A 19,623-nucleotide genomic window follows, 5' to 3' on the forward strand; every position below is an offset into this window, starting at 1 on the left:
TCTTTGGATTCCTTTCTTCCTCTCCCTTTCTTTTCCCTTTCTCTCACGACTTTTTATGTTTTGTTTCTCTCCCTCTGTTTTGTCCCGCCCTCTCTCCCTTTCCCTCCCTCTTATTTCTATATCTCTTTTTCTTTCTCTTTAATCTACTAGTCCGGCCCCCGACAGAATGTGTGTTGTGTTGTATGGCCCCCGAGTTAAAATGAGTGGGGCCCCTGGTTTATATAGTAGTGCTAAAAACCTCACTGTAAAAACAATCAGTTACAATTTTCATATTTTACGACAATGTCAAGAGCACACAAGAAAGGACATATTTTAGATAAAATAAATGCCTTTATTTCCCCGCAAAATGTAATCACAAGTACTTTTCATCACATTTGGCTTTTTGGCGAAGCTTCAACTCAATTTGTGATTTCTGTATTTAGGTTGAAGTGAGTTTTTACACTGACTACTTTAACCTCTAGATGGCAATGATGAGGCACAAGCTACTCAGTTTAATTGACAGCAGTACTTATTGAATTGCAAGACTGAGGTACATTTTAGTTCATTTCTATCATACTTTCAGTTAAATGTTGTCTAGTAGTAAAAAGCGGACTAAAACTAAACGTTAGTATACACAAAACATAATAAAATTATCCAAGCAGCATTGTTGGAATTACAGTACAGTAGACCTTTGAATATGGAATCTGCAGTTTATGACGTTTTCATTTTGCGGTGTGGAATTAAATGTTTATCTGTTCCTCTCTACTCTACTTTCCCTACTGTACCCCATTAGCAGCAAATTGTTTAGCCTGGCCAATAACATATAAAATTTGATCAGTTCAGAATCTTGTGCTCTTAGTAAAAAACTTACATTAACAATACTTTTTTGGAACAATAGTTATTCGTCCCAAGATTTGAGGTGATGCTAAAGGGAGAAGCAAAAACATGATAACCATGAAAACAAAGCCTACAATTATAAAGAAATACAAAGAAGGAACATGTATCATGACCATCGCTAAGGAATGCATTTGCTACGCATTGGCATGGTTTCCTTTCACCCCGTTACGTGGCAATTTCACTTTTTAATCCCCACCTCAGAACATATTCATGTATCTGAAAACATTGAACCATTAAAATAGCACCCACGTTGCAGTAATGCCGTTCCACACAGTTTCTGAAGTGTGCTATTGAAGCTGGCTCTTTGCTCGTTGCGATGCTAGTTTTCGACAGTGCAAAAACACTGACACGGGGTGAACAAACGCGAAGAGGATGACCAGCGTCAGACCGATGTTCACCTAGAAAATAGAAATATCTCTAGCAAACTGTATAAGCATTTGGAAAGATTTTGCATACTAACGTATAACGGATCTCCATGCAAAACCGACTTGACCAAAGCGAAGCAGGCGTATTGCAGTAAAGAAAAAATGGCCGAAAGAGACATGATAAGGCCGTACAGCTTCCCAAAGTGGCACGATGGGAAACTGCAATCACATACGCACACAAAAACAAATACCAAATTTTACTCTGTGAAGTGCGTCTAGATACACAATTGCAATGGAATGGAAAAAACATGTGAATAACGTTATATATAGAACAAAATAGTCTTTCCATCTCCAATAGTATTTCCATTGACTGAAACGTAGTAGCTCTGCTGTGGTAGCGATATCCGGAAATGATCTCAAGACTCGGCAGAGATGGTTTTCAGGGCTACTAAGGAAAATGAAGTGGGATTTTTTGGGGGGGTTTTGTTTTTTTGAAATGAAATACACTGAAGAGGTGATGGGAAAAGACCTTCGGGAATCATGTTGAATCACATTGTGTGATAAGTAACCTCAACTTTTACATTATATTTATTTATATTTTTATATCTATTTATATCTCTATCCGATTATTTTTCAAAAAGTATCATAATATGAAAACGGTCAAGACAGTTTAAGGGACGGGGCTAAGATAAGTTAGGGCTCTTTCCCGACAGCCTTTTTTTTCTTTGTTTTCTGTCATGATTACTGATTTGACTCAGCTTTGCCTGCTCATTTGGCGCCACCCGCCACGGGTTCTGATTGGCTCCCTGGCACTATTTGAACTCAGTCTTGACTGTCCCCTTTTGTCAGTCCGTCTGCGAACCTCAGTGTATACTAGGCAAGCCTTTTCGACCCTGACTCCCACCTGTCCCATTTTTGCTCCTGTCGGTCTCCAGCTACGACCACGCCTGCTCTCTCGTCCTGTCTTGCGACCCGTTTTTGATCCCGACCATGTCAGCTCTCCCGTCCCGGCTTACGACCCATTTCTGACCCAGACCAACTGATGCAGGCCACCTGAGCCTGCTCCTTTGGCCCCAACTGCTTCGGACGCTAATTGGCTACCTGTCACTTTTTATACCACCGTCTTCCTGTCACCGGTTGTCAGCCCGTCTGCAAACCTCAGCTTACGCTGGGCAAGCTTTTCAACCCTGACTCTCTCCTGTTCTTATTCCCGTCTGTTTCCCGGCTGCGACCCCTTTTCTGATCTCGAATACGTTTTTGCTCCATCGTCACGGCTACTGATCTGGTTTTGTCCGCTCTCGACACTGCCATCGCTCGCCACGGAAATACCACTTCCGCGTCTGAGCAACCTGCTCCCCACAACCAGCGATCTACGGATCGTGTGTACTACCCTTTCCCTTCTTCCCAATAAAACTAAGAGAAACGCACGCAAGTGGGTCCTGTCTCCGTTCTGGTCCTGACAATAGTAAGTAGTATACATTGTTATTTTAGAAATGCAAATCAAACTAGGTTCCCTTTGCGGTAATAAGTAGCAAAAAGGAGCTCTCAGTTTGACAAAGGTTGGAGAATCATTGTCAGAAAATAATCAACAATCTTTTTTTTTTGATAAAGACCTTGATGAAAGACTTTTTTTTATCTCGAATAGATATCTGCTGATACTGTGAAACATTTTGTGTGCAGTTTTACTCACGCCACACTGAGAAATGCTGCATTGCCGCCGTACAAGAAGGAGCGATTCAGCACTTGGATGATGAACGTAAAATACTGAAGCGGAAGGACCGGTGTGGCAGCACAAATGGAGAACAACAACGCCATCAACGACGTCAGCAAGAGGGAGAGAACCGAGGAATTAAGGTCCGCCTCCTGCTCGCTCATACCTGCACACAAAAATGCACAAAAAGTTGCCTTTTCATTTTATATTGACGAAAGTTAGTATGTTTGTAAAGATTGAGAGTATATTACAATTTGACACTTTTACATCAGGTTGGCAATGACGATTTGCTTTTTCGCTGATCAAAGTAAAATGCTTGACAAAAAATCGAAAAAAGGCTACAAATTGGAAGGCCGCGCGATTTAAAGAAGTTCTAAAAGTTTTCTTTAATATTAACTGTACACTAAATGGCAGCGGCGCTGTCATTTTCAGAAGGTGCAAAACCTACTGAAATCTCTTTATAGACATATTTTTGTCACGTCCAGAACAAAGGGTAGACCCAATCGCGGAACGCTTCTCACAAGTCATTTCTTTGTGTGAATATTGTGTAAATTATAACTATAACCTTATCCTCCGTGTTTTAAAACCTATTGTATTCTAAGTTTATTGAGATAAAGAGGAAAGGCAGCGCCCGCGATCCAGTGCTCGCTGGACGCGGGAAGCAAGCCGCTCCCGGAATCGGAACGTGTTCCAAAAGCGGAAGTGGATCTCCCGGAGCGGGTGATCGTGGTGTCGAAGACGGAAAAAAACAGGTCGATAGCCGGGACAGGAGAGCCCAAAACGTGGTCGGGATCAAAAACGGGTCGTAAGCCGGGACGGGAGAGCAAAACGTGGGCAGAGTCAAAAAACAGGTCGTAGCCGGAGACAACCGGGGAAATCAGGAACGGAAGGGTGGAAAACGGGTGCAAAACGGGTGCAAAACGCGGGACAGACGGGAGTTAGAGTCAAAGTGCTTGCCTTGTAGAAGCAGAGGTTCGCTGACAGACTGACAACAGGAGAGTGAAAAGACTGGGCTTAAAAATGACAGGGAACCAATCAGGTAGCCAGCAGCAGCTTGCGCCAAATGAGCAGGCACAGGTGATCCAAATCAGTCATCATGACAATTTTTGTGTCATAATAGAATAAACCGCAATTGCACATCCAGTTCACTAGATGTCAGTGGCACTATCATTGTCATTATGTGCAAAACCTATTAACTCTTTTTCAAAGCCATCTTTTTTTATTATTTAGTTCCCTTATAGATTAAACCACAATTGCACATCTAGTTCACTAGATGGCAGTGGCACTGTAATTGTCATGTGCAAAACCTATTAACTCTTTTTCAAAGCCGTATTTTTACATTATTTAGTTCCCTGATAGAATAAATCAGAATTGCACACCCATTACACTAGATGGCAGTGTAACTGTCATTGTCAGGGAGTGCCAAACCTATTAGCTCCTCTTCATGCACATATACATTTGATAAATATTTATTGCCCGAATAGAATAAATCAGAATTGCACATTCAGTACAATAGTACATGGCGCTCCCATTTTCAGAAAGTGTCAAAAGTATTAGCTCCTTTTCATAGCCATATTTATTTTCATATAATAAATTGTGATTGCACATGCAGTACACTAAATGCGCCACGGTTGCCATGGCGCCCAATTGGCCCCGCCCGTGTGGCGCCAGCTGCGGCTCGTTGACAGATTGGCTTCCCTGCTATTTAAACCCAGTCCTGTCAGTTCACTGTTGTCAGTCCGTCTGTGAACCTCTGTTTTCACACGGCAAGCCTTTTTCGACTCTGACTCCCGCCTGTCCCTTTTTTGCTCCCGTTTGTCTCCGGCTACCACCCGTTTTGATCCCGACCACGTCTGCTCTCCTGTCCGGACTTATGACCCATTTTTGTTCCCGACTACCTCTACTCTCCCGTTCTGGCTTACGACTCGTTTCCGACCCCGACCACGTCTTGCTCTCCCAGTCCCGGCTTCTGACCAGTTTTCCGCCCCTGACACCGCCATCGCTCACTACGGAAGATCCACTTCTGTGTTCGGATCACAATCTGAGTACGAGAGCGACTTGCTTCCCGCGCCCAGCGAACATTGGATCGTGGGCGCAGCCCTTCCTCTCTCTTTCAAGAAAACTTGTGGTAAACATCACGCAAGTGGGTCCTGTTTCCGTTCTGGTCCTGACAAAATGTTGCTGTCATTGTCAGAAATTACATTTTCTTAATAAAAAATATAACTGGTTTGTATAGTGGGGAGCAAAATATTTTTATTGCATTACCATGTGTGATTGAGAAGTGTCCTATATCCAATTGAATATTTCAAATTGTTCCAATAGTATCAATATGAAAAAACTGTCTGACATTTGTTTTATTTCGAAATTTGGGGCGGAAAAAGACAATTTTTTTTCCATTTATGCTTGATGGCAGTCAATAATTTTATGACACAAAGGCATGGTTTTAAAGTCTTCAGTCTATGTCTTCTTAACTGGTTTATCCCGTTGTAACATTTATTCCCAACTCACAATATTCTCATTATTTATTTGCTAAGTTCAACCGAGATGGTCTTAAAAACGTATTTGTTCAGCATGCTCTACTTTGTACCCTCAACAAACGCTTCACCAGGTCTGGTCTCTGTTGATGTTTGCATCCGTTAATTTTTAATTTCCTGCTGGTTGTGTCATGCTTGAGGTGGATTACCTTGCGGCCGGGGTTTGCCCTTGTTTCTGTCCATGATGAGGCCATTCCAGGGTGCGCACAAAACCCCGCACAGTTGCGTGAAGGCGAAGGCGTTGATGTACTGGCTGACTGTTGACATGTGGAAGTTCACATGTTAAGTATATTAGAATGGTAGATAGACAGACAGACAGACAGACAGATAGATAGATAGATAGATAGATAGATAGATAGATAGATAGATAGATAGATACTTTATTCATCCCGGCAGGGAAATTCACATTAGTAGACCCTTCCCTTGGTGTTTTCCCTTTACAGACGTTCGAAGATGTTTCAGCCCTATTTAAGGCATTTTACTCACGATGTGAACCTCAAATTGTTTTTTTGTCTGCCCAAAAACTTTGAATCCGCTGCCTTCTCCCCTCTGAATCCACCTCCTACTCAGCTGTACATCTCAAGTCACGTCACACCAAAATTAAATAAAATGTCAATTGTTATTTATGTTCTTGGTTTTTGTTTGTGTTTTTTCAGTGTCTGAAATTCATGACAAAAAGTCAGCGGACACCAGGGTAAACAACCCTAAAAAGTTGCCTGCCCAGCCATAAAGTTGTCTGCCCCATTTTTCCCAACTTGAATCGCAAAAAAAAAACATTGTTGCAAAGTATTATGGATTGATAATCAGAATATATAACAGAACAACACTTTAAAATTAAATTTATTATAAATCTACTTATCACATTGATTGCATGTATATGACATCGCTGTTTTCCATCTGCCATCAGTATGTACCTGTATTTACTCATCTTTATTCATGCAATGTTTGCGTTGTGTCGTCCGCTACAAGCCACGTGAACTCCTCTTCCACGATGCTTTTAATGTACTTTTGCGTTTTGTAGCGTCATCAATTTTGTTAGCTTCTTTTGAATATTTCTTCTGGGGCTGAGGTTTTGGCTTGATTCCTAACCACTTCTCCATTTTTCTTGTGTTCTCAGTGCGTCTATTTTGAAAAATGATATACAAATGCACGACCTTAAAATGCTCGGGAAAGTCCGGAAGCACGAAGTTATTCGATGCAGGCTTCTGATTGGCTGCCGAGTATGCAAATTGCTAAACGAACCGAAATTCCGAAATTTCCAAACGGAACGAAGGTTTCGAAATCGGAATAAGGCAAACGTTTGTTTTGAAAAAAAAAAATATTTCGGTTTTTTTTTTTTCTTGAAAAAGTTGTACGCCCGACGTAAAAGATGCACGCCCCTGGCGTCCGGGCAGACAGTATATCAGACACTGGTTTTGTGCTTCCCTCTGTTTTTCATTATTTCTCTTCTAAATGTGAATTTATACTTTTATTGAATAATTTGCATGTATTTTACACATACAATGAGGCAAAAAAAAAAACAGTTGTGCAAGTTCTCCTATTTCAAAATATTAGAGGAGGCCTGTTATTATCAACATGGACAAACTTCAACCATGAGATAAAGAATGTGGAAAAATACAGAAAATCACTTTGTTTGAATTCTCGACATTTTTTTCTCTAAATTGCAGAGTGGAAAATAAATACAAACAAGCAAGATTTCTGGCTGTCAAATAGGTCTAAATTCTTCTAACGAGGTCTAACAAGTCTCCACTAGTTACCTGTTATAATGGCATCTTTTTCGACTCATTGGTATAAAATACACCTGTCCACAACCTCAGTCAGTCGCACTCCAACCTCCACTGCAGCCAATATCAAAGAGCTGTCACTAGGACACTTGATACAAAATTGTAGACCTGCACCAGGCTGGAAAAACTGAATCTATGAGGGGGGTTTTTAAGGGTTATTATTCTATCTTTGTTATTCATTATCCATTATCCGTTATCAGTCAGTTCATAATACGCTACAAAGCCTAGGAGCCGGGACACTTACTCTCAGCCAAAAGGCCAAGCTAAGGTCCTAGCCCTAAAGCTTTGCTGCGATCATTGCGAATGCACCGTTCCCGGAGGTACTGCAATACCGGGCCGATGCGTGGAGTGGACAGAGCAAGCTCTTATTCCATCTCCGGATTGCAAAAATCAAAGATCATGGCAAGATAGATAGATAGATAGATAGATAGATAGATACTTTATTCATCCCCTAAGGGAAATTCACAAGAGGCCAAGACTGAGCATATAATACTCAGTTAAGGCCTTGTCAAGGTCCTTACCGCAGTTGCAAAAACATAGGTGTTTACAATCCCAAGGGGTAAAGCATTTGGTGTTAAGAAATCAACTGTGGGAGCAATTGTTAGAAAATGAAAAACCTATAATACCACCTAAAATCTCTGTCGATCGGGGGCTCTATGCCAAATCTCACCCTGTGGCGTCAAAATGATAATAATGGTGAGCAAAAATTACAGAACCACACAAGGGGACCTAGTGAGTGACTTACAGAGAGCTGGGACCACAGTAACAAACGGTATATCAGTACCACAATGCTTCGCCAGGAACTCAAATCCCCTGGTAAAACCAGTCATCGCCAAGCCCATCTGCAATTCCCTAGAGAGCATTTGGATAATCCAAAAGAGGACTGGTGAAATATGTTAGGTACAGATAAAACAAAAATAAAACTTTTTAGTAGAAACACAGGTTATTGTGTTTGGATAAGAAAGAATACTAAATTGAATCTGAAGAACACCATACCCACTGTGAAGTCTGGGGGTGGAAACATCATACTTTTGGGCTGTTTTTCTGCAAAGGGACCGAAACTACTGATCTGTGTAAAGGAAAGGATGGATGGGGCCATGTATCGAGAGCTTTTGGTTTAAAATCTCCTTCCATCTCCAAGAACATTGAAGATGAGACCTGACTGGGTCTTATCGCATGTCAATGATACCAAACACAAAGCCAGGGCAACAAAGGAGTGGATTTGTAAGAAGCATTCCAAGGTCCTGGAGTGGCTAGCAAGTCTCCAGATCTCAACCCTGTTGAACGTCTTTGGAGGTGGAGTTGAAAGTACGTGTTGCCCAAAACATTTCTACTTTAGAGGATATCTGCATGGAGGAATGGGCCAAAATACCAGCAGCAGTGTGTGAAAAGCTTGTGTGGCCTCCGTTATTGCCAACTAAGGGTACATAAAAAAGTATTGAGAGGATTATTTGATATTTGCAAACAAATTCTTTACAAATCAAACAATGTGATATTCAGTTTTATTTTCCCCAAATTCTACATTGGTTGAGGTTTACCGATGTTGACAATTACAGTCCTCTAAAATTTTCAAGTGGTAGAACTTGCGCAATTAGTAGTTAAACTCATTTGACCCACTGTAAATACATGTAATACTTACTTTAAGTCATGTCAAGTCAAGTCATTTTTATTTGTATAACCCTTAATCACAAAGACTCTCAAAGGGCTTCACAGGTTATTACACAGACTATTTTTTCAGACTATTATTACACCATCCCCTGATCTGGAACCAACATGAGGGCAAGGAAAAACTCAAAAACCTCAACATGAGGAAAATGAAGGAACCTTGAGAAGGGACCGCACATGTGGCATCCCCCTTTCAGGATTACCAGACAGCAAAGGATGTTGCAATCACAAATAATACTTTGTTATTCTAATATTTTCATGTGGGGTAAAGGGGGCTCTGAGCTAATTACCACAGGTTTCTATCCTTCGCCATACAGCATTTTCACTTTGTGATTCCCACCTCTGAACAAATCAATGTCATATCCTGGGGGATTACTATTTCATATAAAAGCCACCACAGGGATGTGCAATCTTACTGAGTGAGGGGTCCCCATCTGTGAGCTTCTGCAGCGTCGGGTTGAGGGTGCCAATGAAAAGATAATGTCTCAATTGGATAACAGACAGCCAGATGACGTGCCATATAAACAATCTGGACATCACACACTCCCGTAACGTTTTCTCTGGGAAAGACACAAGAATCACAGATTGAGATTAAAATGGATTATTCGGTGAATTAAAATTTCACCTAGATGGTATTTCAAAATTAGATGGAAAAAAAACCCTTAAAATGGTTATGTTATTACGTTGAATATTCAAAATAAAATCAGGTTTCAAACTGAAATAAAAAAATTATGTTTATATCTAAACGTTCATCTGTACAGTATTGTCACTGATATTTCACCAATCGTGAAATATTGTCACTGAATTTTTTTGGTTCACTAAAAAAGAAAGAACATTTTCTGTTATTTCAAACAATGTATTCCCCTTATCCCCTTATCAAAACATATTCCTTAAAATCGGTCATAAATCCTATCCATGTTATATCAAATACAGTAATTTACTAATAACTTATTGCAGAGTCATACAAATAACAAAAATAAACACAAAAAATCTGAAGCAACAAAACAAAGCAGAAAGAGACAAGGGAAAAACTGAACGAAAATAAAAAAATCTATATATATTTTACTTAGTAACATAATACCTAAATGAAGCAAGGTGTTGATGATTGAATTTAATAAACATACACTGTATCACATTTCCTGGACTTTCCATTATAAAAGGCAAATACTTAAAAGAGTTAGGATTATTGTTAAAAAAATGTATTGGGCATTTGCTACAAAGTTAAACATTAAACAAAGGAAGAAGCATTGCCCTTGCTCCAGATAACCCGAGATTGTGTTTAAAGTCCTTAAAATAAAGTGGCTGAGCCAGAATGTGTTCAGCTGTTCATACTATCCTCAAGAGTTACAATTGATGTATCCTGTCTCTCACTGTGTGTTTAATACCAGAAGTTAGTAGTTAGAAATAACAACTTTAAAATACAGTGACCACAGAAACTCCCAAAAAACCTATTTACATGTGAGTCAACAGAACGGAAACCTGACATTCATTGTTGGTGGCTGTATTGGTTACAAAAGAGAATGTTTGCAGTTGCACACCGACCTTGTTTTGCAGGTTCATTGCTTGCAAACTTCACTTCCTCCGTGTTTCGTCTTGAAGTCACTTTCAGAGATCGCTTGGCGCTTTGTATGTCACTGCAGGATACCCTGACATCATTAAAGAGTAAGATTATTACTAGTCATACCTCTACTTACAAAATTTATTTGTTCCAGAAGTAGATTCATAAGCTGAAAATGAAGTGAGGCGCCTTTTCAATGTAAATTCGCTAATCCGTTCCCAAAAATGCAAAAGTATGATTTTTTTTTAAATAATAAAAAAAGCATCAGAACAGAATCAAGTTACAACAACAAAAAAATACAATACCATGCAAAAACACACAATGTAAAAAAATCAAAGAAAAAAGGAAATAACAAAAATATTCTTTGACTTTTTAACTGGCCTCTTTGTTTACTGGTCCTCACCATTGTTTTTGGCATCCTGTAATTTCAGTAATTTCTTTTCCTTTAATCCACAGAAGTAACAACCTCTCCATCTCATGTTCACAGGCGATCATTTCTTCGAAATGCCTGAGAGGCCTTTGGAAGGAGCAGTACATTTTAGCGCTTCTTCTGTTTAATAATCGTGGCGATCGTAGATGTAGTATGGCCATATATTTTGCCGACATCACAAATACGCATCCCCTTTTCATACCGTTCAATTATATCCTGCTTGGTTGCAATGTCCAGAAAAACTCTTTTCCGTTTCTTTTTTGCTTGCTGCTCACTTTCTCGGGGTCCATCGATAATTTTTCGTACCGCTAGCATATAGTAGAGTAAAGTACTGTTTACAGAGCGCGAATGGTACAGGAAGTGGGAACAAAGATTAAGCGATAGACAAAAGAGAATGCCGGCGCTCACACATACGAATTGGGTTGCCAGGTACAGTACTGCGAAAAGCAGCGAGCACAGTACTGGTGTCATGATTACTGATGCGGGGCACCTGAGGCTGCCCCGTTGGCGCCAACAGCCACGGACCCTGATTGGCTGTTGGACTCTTTTTAAACTCCCGCCTTCCTAAAAACACTCGTCCGATCGTCTGCGAACCTATGCTCCCAGCTAGGCAAGCTTTTTGTGACTCTCCGACTCTGTCCTTCCCTGATTCCTGTCTGATACCTGTTGCTGACCTCTTTTCTGGACCCGTTTCTGTTTTTGCTCCTCCGCCCCGGCCATTGACCTGTTTTTCTCGCTGTCAACGACTACCCTCGCTCGACACGGAAGTGCCACTTCCGCGTTCCTGCTATCTGCTACCCTTGACTGACGCTCATCGGATCGTGGACGCAAGTCCTTTTCTCCTTCTTAATAAAAACTGAGTAAAACGAACGCAATTGGCTCCCGTCTCCATTCCTGGTTTGTGACAACTGGTATTTTTATTCGTGTTCTGAAAAAAAATCCGGACCGTAAGGTGATTATTTTACGCTCTGTTTGCTCGTAACCTGAAGAATTCGTATGTAGAGACGTTCGTAAGTAGAGGTATGACTGTATTTGCTTACAGGATATTCCTCACACTCATTAACTACAGTGACAATTTCAAAAAATCTTTTTTGCATGTACTTCACATTAACAACCAACCAGGCAAAACAGATGGACTGTAGACCCCCGAGATACAGTGACACTTCCGTACGACATTTACCACTTTATTGTGTGTAATGAGATGTTTTTTTGTGGAATTTTTACCTTGGTTTTTGAGATAATAATAAAAAAATAAAGGTATATTCTATTCTATTCTATTCTAATCAGCATATGTTTTTGTCACCCGCTCTACGCCAATTTCACTTTGCAATCCCTGCTTTGGGTCTACTGTATTTTCATCCTACTGTTTCTTCATTTTCCTCATGTTGAGGTTTTGGAGTTTTTCCTTGACCTCCTGTAGGTTTTAGATCAGGGGGTGGTGTAATAATAGTCTGTGGTTTGCAATAATCTGTGGTCTGTGCAGCCCTTTGAGACTCTTTGTGATTAAGGGCGTCACAGATAAACTTGACTTGACTTGACTAGTGTATTGCATGGTTTAGTTGAGTACTTCAAGAACATTAGTTGATTTTCTTACCCGTATGTATAGTAATCGGGTAGCGGGTATGGGATGAAATTTCTGGGGAAAAGGAAGAAAGTTCTCAGCAGGTGAATGACGCTGCAGATGGACAGGAACAGGAAACAGGCACGGAGAGAGACACCGGACTCGTATACCAACTAGGTCGGCAAAACAAAAGCTCAACATCAGCGTATTTTGGGGTTGGTAAACCTTAAATGAATGAAAGCTCACCTTGATGATTAAGAAAAGTGCTGAGGAGGAATCAAAGGCCCCGTTGTAGAGCGTGATGACAGTTGAACGACGGTTGCCAAAAAGGTTTCCCACCTTCGGAATAAGTTCAATTGTTTGTTAATATTTATATGTTCCCAAGGAAATGCCTCGATTTGTCTGTTTGGTGGCTTGCATTTTTTGGATGTGAATTTGTTTAGTTAGTACTATCGCTGCAACTTACGATTTGTTTCATAATCGATAAGTTGGTCGATTGTTTTTTTCACTGAATCTGATATTTTAAAGATCTCATCTCATTAGCTGCACCGCTTATCCTTAGTAGGGTCGGTCATGCTTTCGTCCCTTCGGATGAAACGGGACACAAGAAAGCGGCCGTGTCACTCGGGTCAGGGTGACACAACACACTCTTCTGTTCAATAGCAGAGCCCGACAGCTTTCACTGGTTTACCCCTGCTGCATCATACGGGTGCCCAGCCCATCCTTTAGAACGCGTCCACAATCCCACTATCCTTTCACAACATCTCTCCACTCATACCTATCACCAACATGAGCTCCAGCTTCCACTATATTTAGGCCTCTTTCCTACAGTGGACTCACAACACTATTTATCCACATCAATCGTGGCCTTCCTCTTTGTCTCCTTCCGTTTACTTCTGCTCTGTAGATCCTCTTCAACATTTGCTCCTCATCCATCTTATCCATGTGTCTAAACCAACAGAGTACTCTCTTATCCACACGCTTGCTCAGTTTTACAACTACTCCAGTTCTCTTACTACTTACTATTTACTTTGTTATTTTAATGTTTTTATCTAGGGTTCAGGTGGTTCAGTTTAGGGCTGCAAAAACAATCGAAAAGTAACAGTAGTTCAGTGGTTAGCACGCTAAAGGTCCCCGGTTTGAGGCCGCGTGGAAACACTTGTTAGCCTGGAGAGGGTTGGGCACCACCAGGCTGTACTTGCCCAAGACACACCACAGGAAATAGTGCCTCTATGACCCTAGTGGTTAAGGGAACCAACCAACTCCATAAACAAAAGATTCATGACCTACCTGCATGTTAGTGATGAGTAACATGATGCCACCCACAGCTATGAAAGAAAGGGCTGGGAAAAGCAGTGCGGATAGAGCTGATGGAATGAAAAATAAAGTCAAATCAATGGCGCCCAGATGAATATATATATTTTTATATATATATACGTGTGTGTGTATTTTTACCTGAATTTGAGAAGGCCACCATCAAGGCACCCACTGTGTGGAATCCTCTAGAAGAAATAATAACATCTGTGCTCAATGGACTGTTTTTCAGAACTTAAAAAATTGGAATAGAACCTAGTGAGCATAAACATTTCCACATACTTTAAATATTTGATTTTATAAGCACTACTAAACCTCGGCTACCCCTGGAGCTATTTTTCGTTTGTTTTACTTTAATTTCTTGAACCGCAAATTCTTTCGACTCGAATCGGGAGCCGGGAAGAGGGGATTAAATTCTTCGGCATTTTTGCACCACCCAGTTTTAGTGGAAACACATGGAGTATTTTGATGCTCGCTCAAACAAAAGTGCATTTTTCTTGGAAAACTCCTTATAAACTTTCAATGTATTCAAATTACTTGATCTGACTGCTTTGATTGAGATAAAGCTCTGTTTTCCATCCCATCCATGGATTGCATTGGGTGCGCATTAAAACATTACTGTTCCTTATGGATGGTCCTTCATTTGAAATACAGTACAGTCCCAGCATACGGTGTCCCCGCCTTCTGTAATTTTCATTTCACGTTTTTGGAATAAGATGGGAAGTTTTTTCCCCCCTCTTTTCTGTGTTTTCCCCACTTTATGACATTAACAACAAATTATTTTGATAGCCTTAAAACTTAGTGGTGTATGAACACTTATGTCTCTAAGATTCCTGTCTTCAATTGGTTGATATATCAAATGCTGTTCTGCTATTGTTTTGCGTCAAAGCAGTGAGAAAATGGCTGAACTACTTCCCACAGTGCATTTCTCGGTCAGAATCTCGTGTGCTTTGTGCACTGGGAGTTATTGCCATACAGTACTGTATTTTTTTGCATTGTATTAATTAGCGATGGGTCTCAAAACTTGCAGTGAAGCTTAAGTTAGAGGCAAAAATATGACAACCATGGAAACGCAAAAGGCTCACAAATGCCTAATTTGCATGGCCCTAACCATTCGACGATCAGGACTGTTACTCAAGATGAAACGATTAAGGTAAAGGGCATGACAATCCTCGCAAGTTTTAAAGTCAGTTGAATTTTTAGCCATTGTTGGTGTTCCTTCCTGTTTGCATCCACCCGCTTCTCCACTTGACCAGCTCATATCAAAACTCCTCAAAGGTTATTTCTATATCATTTGTTTGATATTAGAAACTGAGACCTTCAAATTTAATCATTTAATGCTGCAGAATATGTTGGCATTGTGAACATGAAATAATATTGAAATCAGGGGGCAGAGCCAATTGTGTCCTGAGATGAACTATGAATGATCAGTATCAAAATATCCGAATTTACTCACATTCCGAGGAGCCGGGCCACTGTTGTTCCACAATGATCGAAAATGAATCCGCTCGCGACGGTGACAAAATTATTGCAGAAGGACGCGATGGTGAAGACCAGCGAGAACTGCTCATCCTGCCCACTGCAATCTGAAATTATCAGATAAAAAAACAGTTTGGTTGTTTTTATTTTATTTTATTTTTTCATTTTTTTTTATAAAATAACAAACTAACCTAAGACCTGCGAGCCATTGATTCCTGTGCTGTTTACACACAGATCATGGAAGTAACCGTCCTCCTTCAGGACAAAAACTAGCGAGGCCCAGCCGAAGATGATACCGGCAAAACAAAGGCACTCCACCAGGCCCGTGACGAAGGTGAGGCCTCGCCGCACCGCAAAACCATCTGGGCGGTCCGGCATGGTCGATCTCGGCTTCTGCTACCCACACATACACCAGCAAAGATGTGTTTTCGTCACTCCTACAAGAAAGTATCAGTCATGGTAAGAAATGCCGGGCAAAAAATCATTGTATATACTGTGAGTAACTTCTCCAGTATACGGAACTCCCAGTTTTTTTATGACAATATACTCAGCTAGAACAAATATTAGCTTAATTATTGACTAAAAATAATCTTTTACCTCAGAAAAAATCAGGTAGTAAAGAATCATCAGAGGTTTTAGTCCATCAGAACCGGACTAAATGGAGTCAACCTTTATCCGTCAGAGCCAGAACAGGAAACAGGACCCACTCGCGTAACGTTACTCACAGTTTTATTGGGGGAAAAAAGGTAGGAGCGCACACTCGATCCGGAGATCGTTGGTCGCGGGGAGTAGGTTGCTCAGCCGCGGAAGTGGGACTTCCGTGGCGAGCGATGGCGGTGTCGGGAACAGCAAAAAATAGGCCAGTAGCCAGAATAGAGGGCAAAAACGTGGTCAATATCAGAAAATGGGTCATTATTCGGGATGGGACAACAGACGAGGTTGAGATCAAAACAGGTCGTAATTCGGGACGGGAGAGCAGGCGTGTCGGGAGCGGAAAAAGTCAAAATCAAACAGATCGTGGCGGGAGGAAAACAAGAGCAAAAACAAAGGAAAAAACAGAGATTCGCAGACGGACCGACAAAAGGCGACTGTCAGGACAGCGTTTAAATACTGACAGGGAGCCAATCTTTTAATGAGCTTCAGCTGGCCAACCGTGACATTATCATTAGGCTGAGATCCGAATAGTTGATTCAATACTGATATTGCACAAGCGCCGATGTTTTGGTAAGGATGAACGGTAACGATTAAAAACAAAAATTACGGTATCAATATTCTTCTACAAAGCGTGTAACAATGGAATTGAATGAAGTTAAGTAACGTCATATTTATTTCTAAATCCTTTAAACACAAAATATCTCAAAAGGCTGTAGGGAAAAAAAATCAGAAAATCTGAAAAATCAAGTGCTTACTACTTGCCGGGATAATATTCCAAAAAATAGAAAAAAAACGTTTAAAAATAAATAAAATGAAAAAAAACTGGAAATTAAAACATAGAAAATAATTCCCAAAAACTAGATAGAACATTCTGAAAAACAAAAAAATAATCATTAAAAAAAAGAAAAAACTATTCAGAAAAGCAGAATAAAAACATCTTCCAAAAAAATGAAATAATAATTGAAAATACAGATGAAAACTATTCCCCAACAAACTTAAAGAAATGATTCCCCAAAGCAGACAGAAAATATTTTGAAAACAGAAAAAAAACGTTTTTAAAAAGAGAAATACATTATTTGAAAAACAGGTGGGGGGGAATGAAAAACACAGAGAAATTATCTGCACTGCTTATCCTCAGTAGGGTCGCGGGATCCCCCAAACAAGAAAAAAATGAAATGAAATGATCTGCATTTATATAGCGCTTTTCAAGTCAATGACTTCCCAAAGCGCTTTACAATGTGCTCCACATTTCCCAATACCGGCCTTCCAGCCATGTAAGGTGCTAACCTGCTTATTGGGGGTATTAGGGGTTCAGTGTCTTACCCAAGGACACTTCAACATGTAAAACAGACGAGCCGGGATTCGAACTGGAATCCCTTGATCCCAAGATGAGCGCTCTACCTCCTGAGCAACTGCCGCCCCCAAAAAAGCATAATTAAAACATTTTAAAAGAAAAACATGTTCTGACTAATAGTTAATAAACAGAGCATTAAAAATATTCAAAAAACAACTATTGAAAAATAGAAAATAGATATGATTTTTCCTTTTTTTTCCCAAGTGAGACCAATAGTTTAATCATATTAAATATCTGGGTCTTTTCTTACTATCCCTCGGTAGCCGGAACGCATCAATTGGATTTGTAATATTACTCAAGTGAAAATCTGCTTTGGTTTAACGACCACTTCATTCCAAAACACAAGCAAACAATTGTCTCTTATGTCAGAGTCAACATTTCCCGTTACAGTGATAAGCATGTTTAAAGTACGTGTGACTTACTTCTACTAATTTCTATATGCTTTAAAAATATACAGAATACATTCTGGTCTTGAGAAGATACTCCAGTACATAATTACCCTTAGTGAGATTTATAATATAAAATGGCAGGACTTGGTACTTGTAATCTTAAAACTGGATTAATTATCTTACAAATTCTGCTTTTGGACGTCATGCTAATTTAAAAATAAGAAGAATAAAGCTATTTACTTGGTATAAGAGGTTAAATAGATGACTTTTGCATTTGATTTTTGTTTGTTTTTTTATTTAAAAAATGTTTATAGGGGTTCATTGTCATTTAAAATCATACATAATAACAAAAAGTGATAAAAATGTTTGACATACCTTGCTTTTCTGCCCCAGATCTCAAAGGTCACATCTCCCGATGTCTTGCTTCATTTTCTTCAGTTAAATAGTAGCGCTCCTCCTTCCTCTTGCATGGACATTTCCTCTTTCTTCCTTTTTCCACTCCCCATTTTGCCACGGAGAAGGACCCTCTCCACATTAATTTGGCGCAAAAAAAAAATAGAAAAGCGACACTGTTGCAAGTGTTGCAATTGCTGCAGTGTAAAGGTCATGTGACTCCCACCACAGAATCAAATATTGCTGAAGGCTGATTGCAAATAGTCTCAAAACATTCTCATCACTTTTGTTTGTTTATCACAAGTTGATGACATAGAGAAAACCAGTCTGACGGATCTCAAAAATGACGGATTACTTACAACAGTCGGGTCGAAAAAAAAAAAAATTAAAGGCCTATTTCACTGTATACAACTGTTCCCCCCCACCCCAACTTTTAAATACAGCAGATTTGAAAACCAAGCTCAAATTTGTGGGGTAGCAAATTTATACTGATTTTATTTTAAATACAAAAATTAGGAGAATTTGTCCTTAGCCAGCTCAACGGGTCCATCTATCGGGTATGTATTAAAACATTACTGTTCACAGTGTTCATTTTACCTGTGAAAAGCGATGGGTCCCAGGGACTCGCATGCTCAAAAATCTATGGGTCCCAACAGAGATCTATGGGTCCCCAAAATTTAGTGTTATCGGGGTTGAAATTGTAAATTGGCGACAAATATATAACATAAATCTAAATATTCATTCAGTTTTAATCATCACAGTTAATTGGTAATACAAAGCAGTTATCACTTCAAATTTTTCAGTTCATATATTCTTCGTGGTTTGCTGTCCCGCCATAGTTGTAATGCCTTCTCAAGGTCCAATCCATTATCATCCTCCTCATAGCGTAACCAGGAATATAATTTAGTCCATTTTGGCAGAAAAGTCCTTTTCTTGCTAGTATTCTTTTTATTTTATTTTGTCGTTCGCTTCAAAACACGTGTTTTCCTTGCCTTCGCAGTCTTCTGAAGAATTTCTCCGCCATTTTTTCGGGCCGGAATTTTTGCCGTTGTTACCACTTTCTGTATTGTGTTTTGACTTATTACCGACACTGAAGAAATTACCATTTTTTTGTTGATTTGCACCTAATAACAACTGTTTTTTCGGAGGCATACTTCTCTTTCACTCGACAACCGCCACAACAATGACGTCATCTCGAAGCAACGAGATCTCATTTGCCGAGATCTCATTTGCCGAGATCGGCGCGAGACCAAAACAACAATGGCGGATCTGCCTGACGAAAAGTTTGGAGTGCGGTAAATCTTTGTTAAAAAAAAAAAAAAAAGTAATCAGGTAATAATGACAATTTGGTGTCAAAAACGTTCCGTCTCAGGGGATGCACGTTGATTTGACCCAATGCGTCCCCAGCAAAAATGATGCGACTAGGACGCAGGGATGCGGGCAAACGAGAACACTGTGTTTATCATCTTCTTTCTTCACTTTGATGGTCCTTCATTTGAAATACAGTAGAGTCCCAGCATACGGTGTCCCCACCTTCTATAATTTGCATTTCACGC

General features: G+C 40.0%; 2 protein-coding genes and 1 pseudogene across 5 annotated transcripts in view; 1 reads left to right on the forward strand and 2 right to left on the reverse strand.

Moving 5' to 3' along the window:
* Window positions 1-310: 310 nt before the first annotated feature.
* Window positions 311-18,215, reverse strand: LOC148360185 (equilibrative nucleobase transporter 1-like). 3 transcript variants are annotated; one of them, XM_088343626.1, is made up of 13 exons: window positions 18,050-18,215; window positions 15,469-15,673; window positions 15,255-15,384; window positions 13,940-13,986; window positions 13,775-13,851; window positions 12,731-12,823; window positions 12,518-12,657; window positions 10,478-10,581; window positions 9,352-9,495; window positions 5,636-5,743; window positions 2,932-3,118; window positions 1,337-1,460; window positions 311-1,274 (listed from the first exon to the last, which is right to left on the reverse strand). In XM_088343626.1, the coding sequence occupies exons 2-13, from the start codon at window positions 15,653-15,655 to the stop codon at window positions 1,164-1,166; spliced, it is 1,452 nt and encodes a 483-aa protein (XP_088199752.1). In that variant the 5' UTR covers window positions 15,656-15,673; window positions 18,050-18,215; the 3' UTR covers window positions 311-1,163. The 3 variants fall into 3 exon arrangements, with proteins under 3 accessions (XP_088199752.1, XP_088199751.1, XP_088199753.1); XM_088343625.1 differs by having other exon boundaries at window positions 15,469-15,714; XM_088343627.1 differs by having other exon boundaries at window positions 15,469-15,670; window positions 18,050-18,210.
* LOC148360186 (U2 spliceosomal RNA) lies at window positions 7,569-7,685 on the reverse strand (annotated as a pseudogene).
* The window catches only part of LOC148360187 (equilibrative nucleobase transporter 1-like), a 42,890-nt gene continuing 38,784 nt past the window's right edge, over window positions 15,518-19,623 (forward strand). For both annotated transcript variants that reach the window (XM_088343623.1, XM_088343624.1), the window contains exon 1: window positions 15,518-15,736. The gene's annotated coding sequence lies outside the window, so the exon portion shown is untranslated. The remainder of the gene's footprint in view (window positions 15,737-19,623) is intronic.

This window comes from Urocampus carinirostris, chromosome 9, assembly GCF_059441175.1.
Source record: "Urocampus carinirostris isolate Australia breed hairy pipefish chromosome 9, RoL_Ucar_1.0, whole genome shotgun sequence".
Taxonomy (NCBI): domain Eukaryota; kingdom Metazoa; phylum Chordata; class Actinopteri; order Syngnathiformes; family Syngnathidae; genus Urocampus; species Urocampus carinirostris.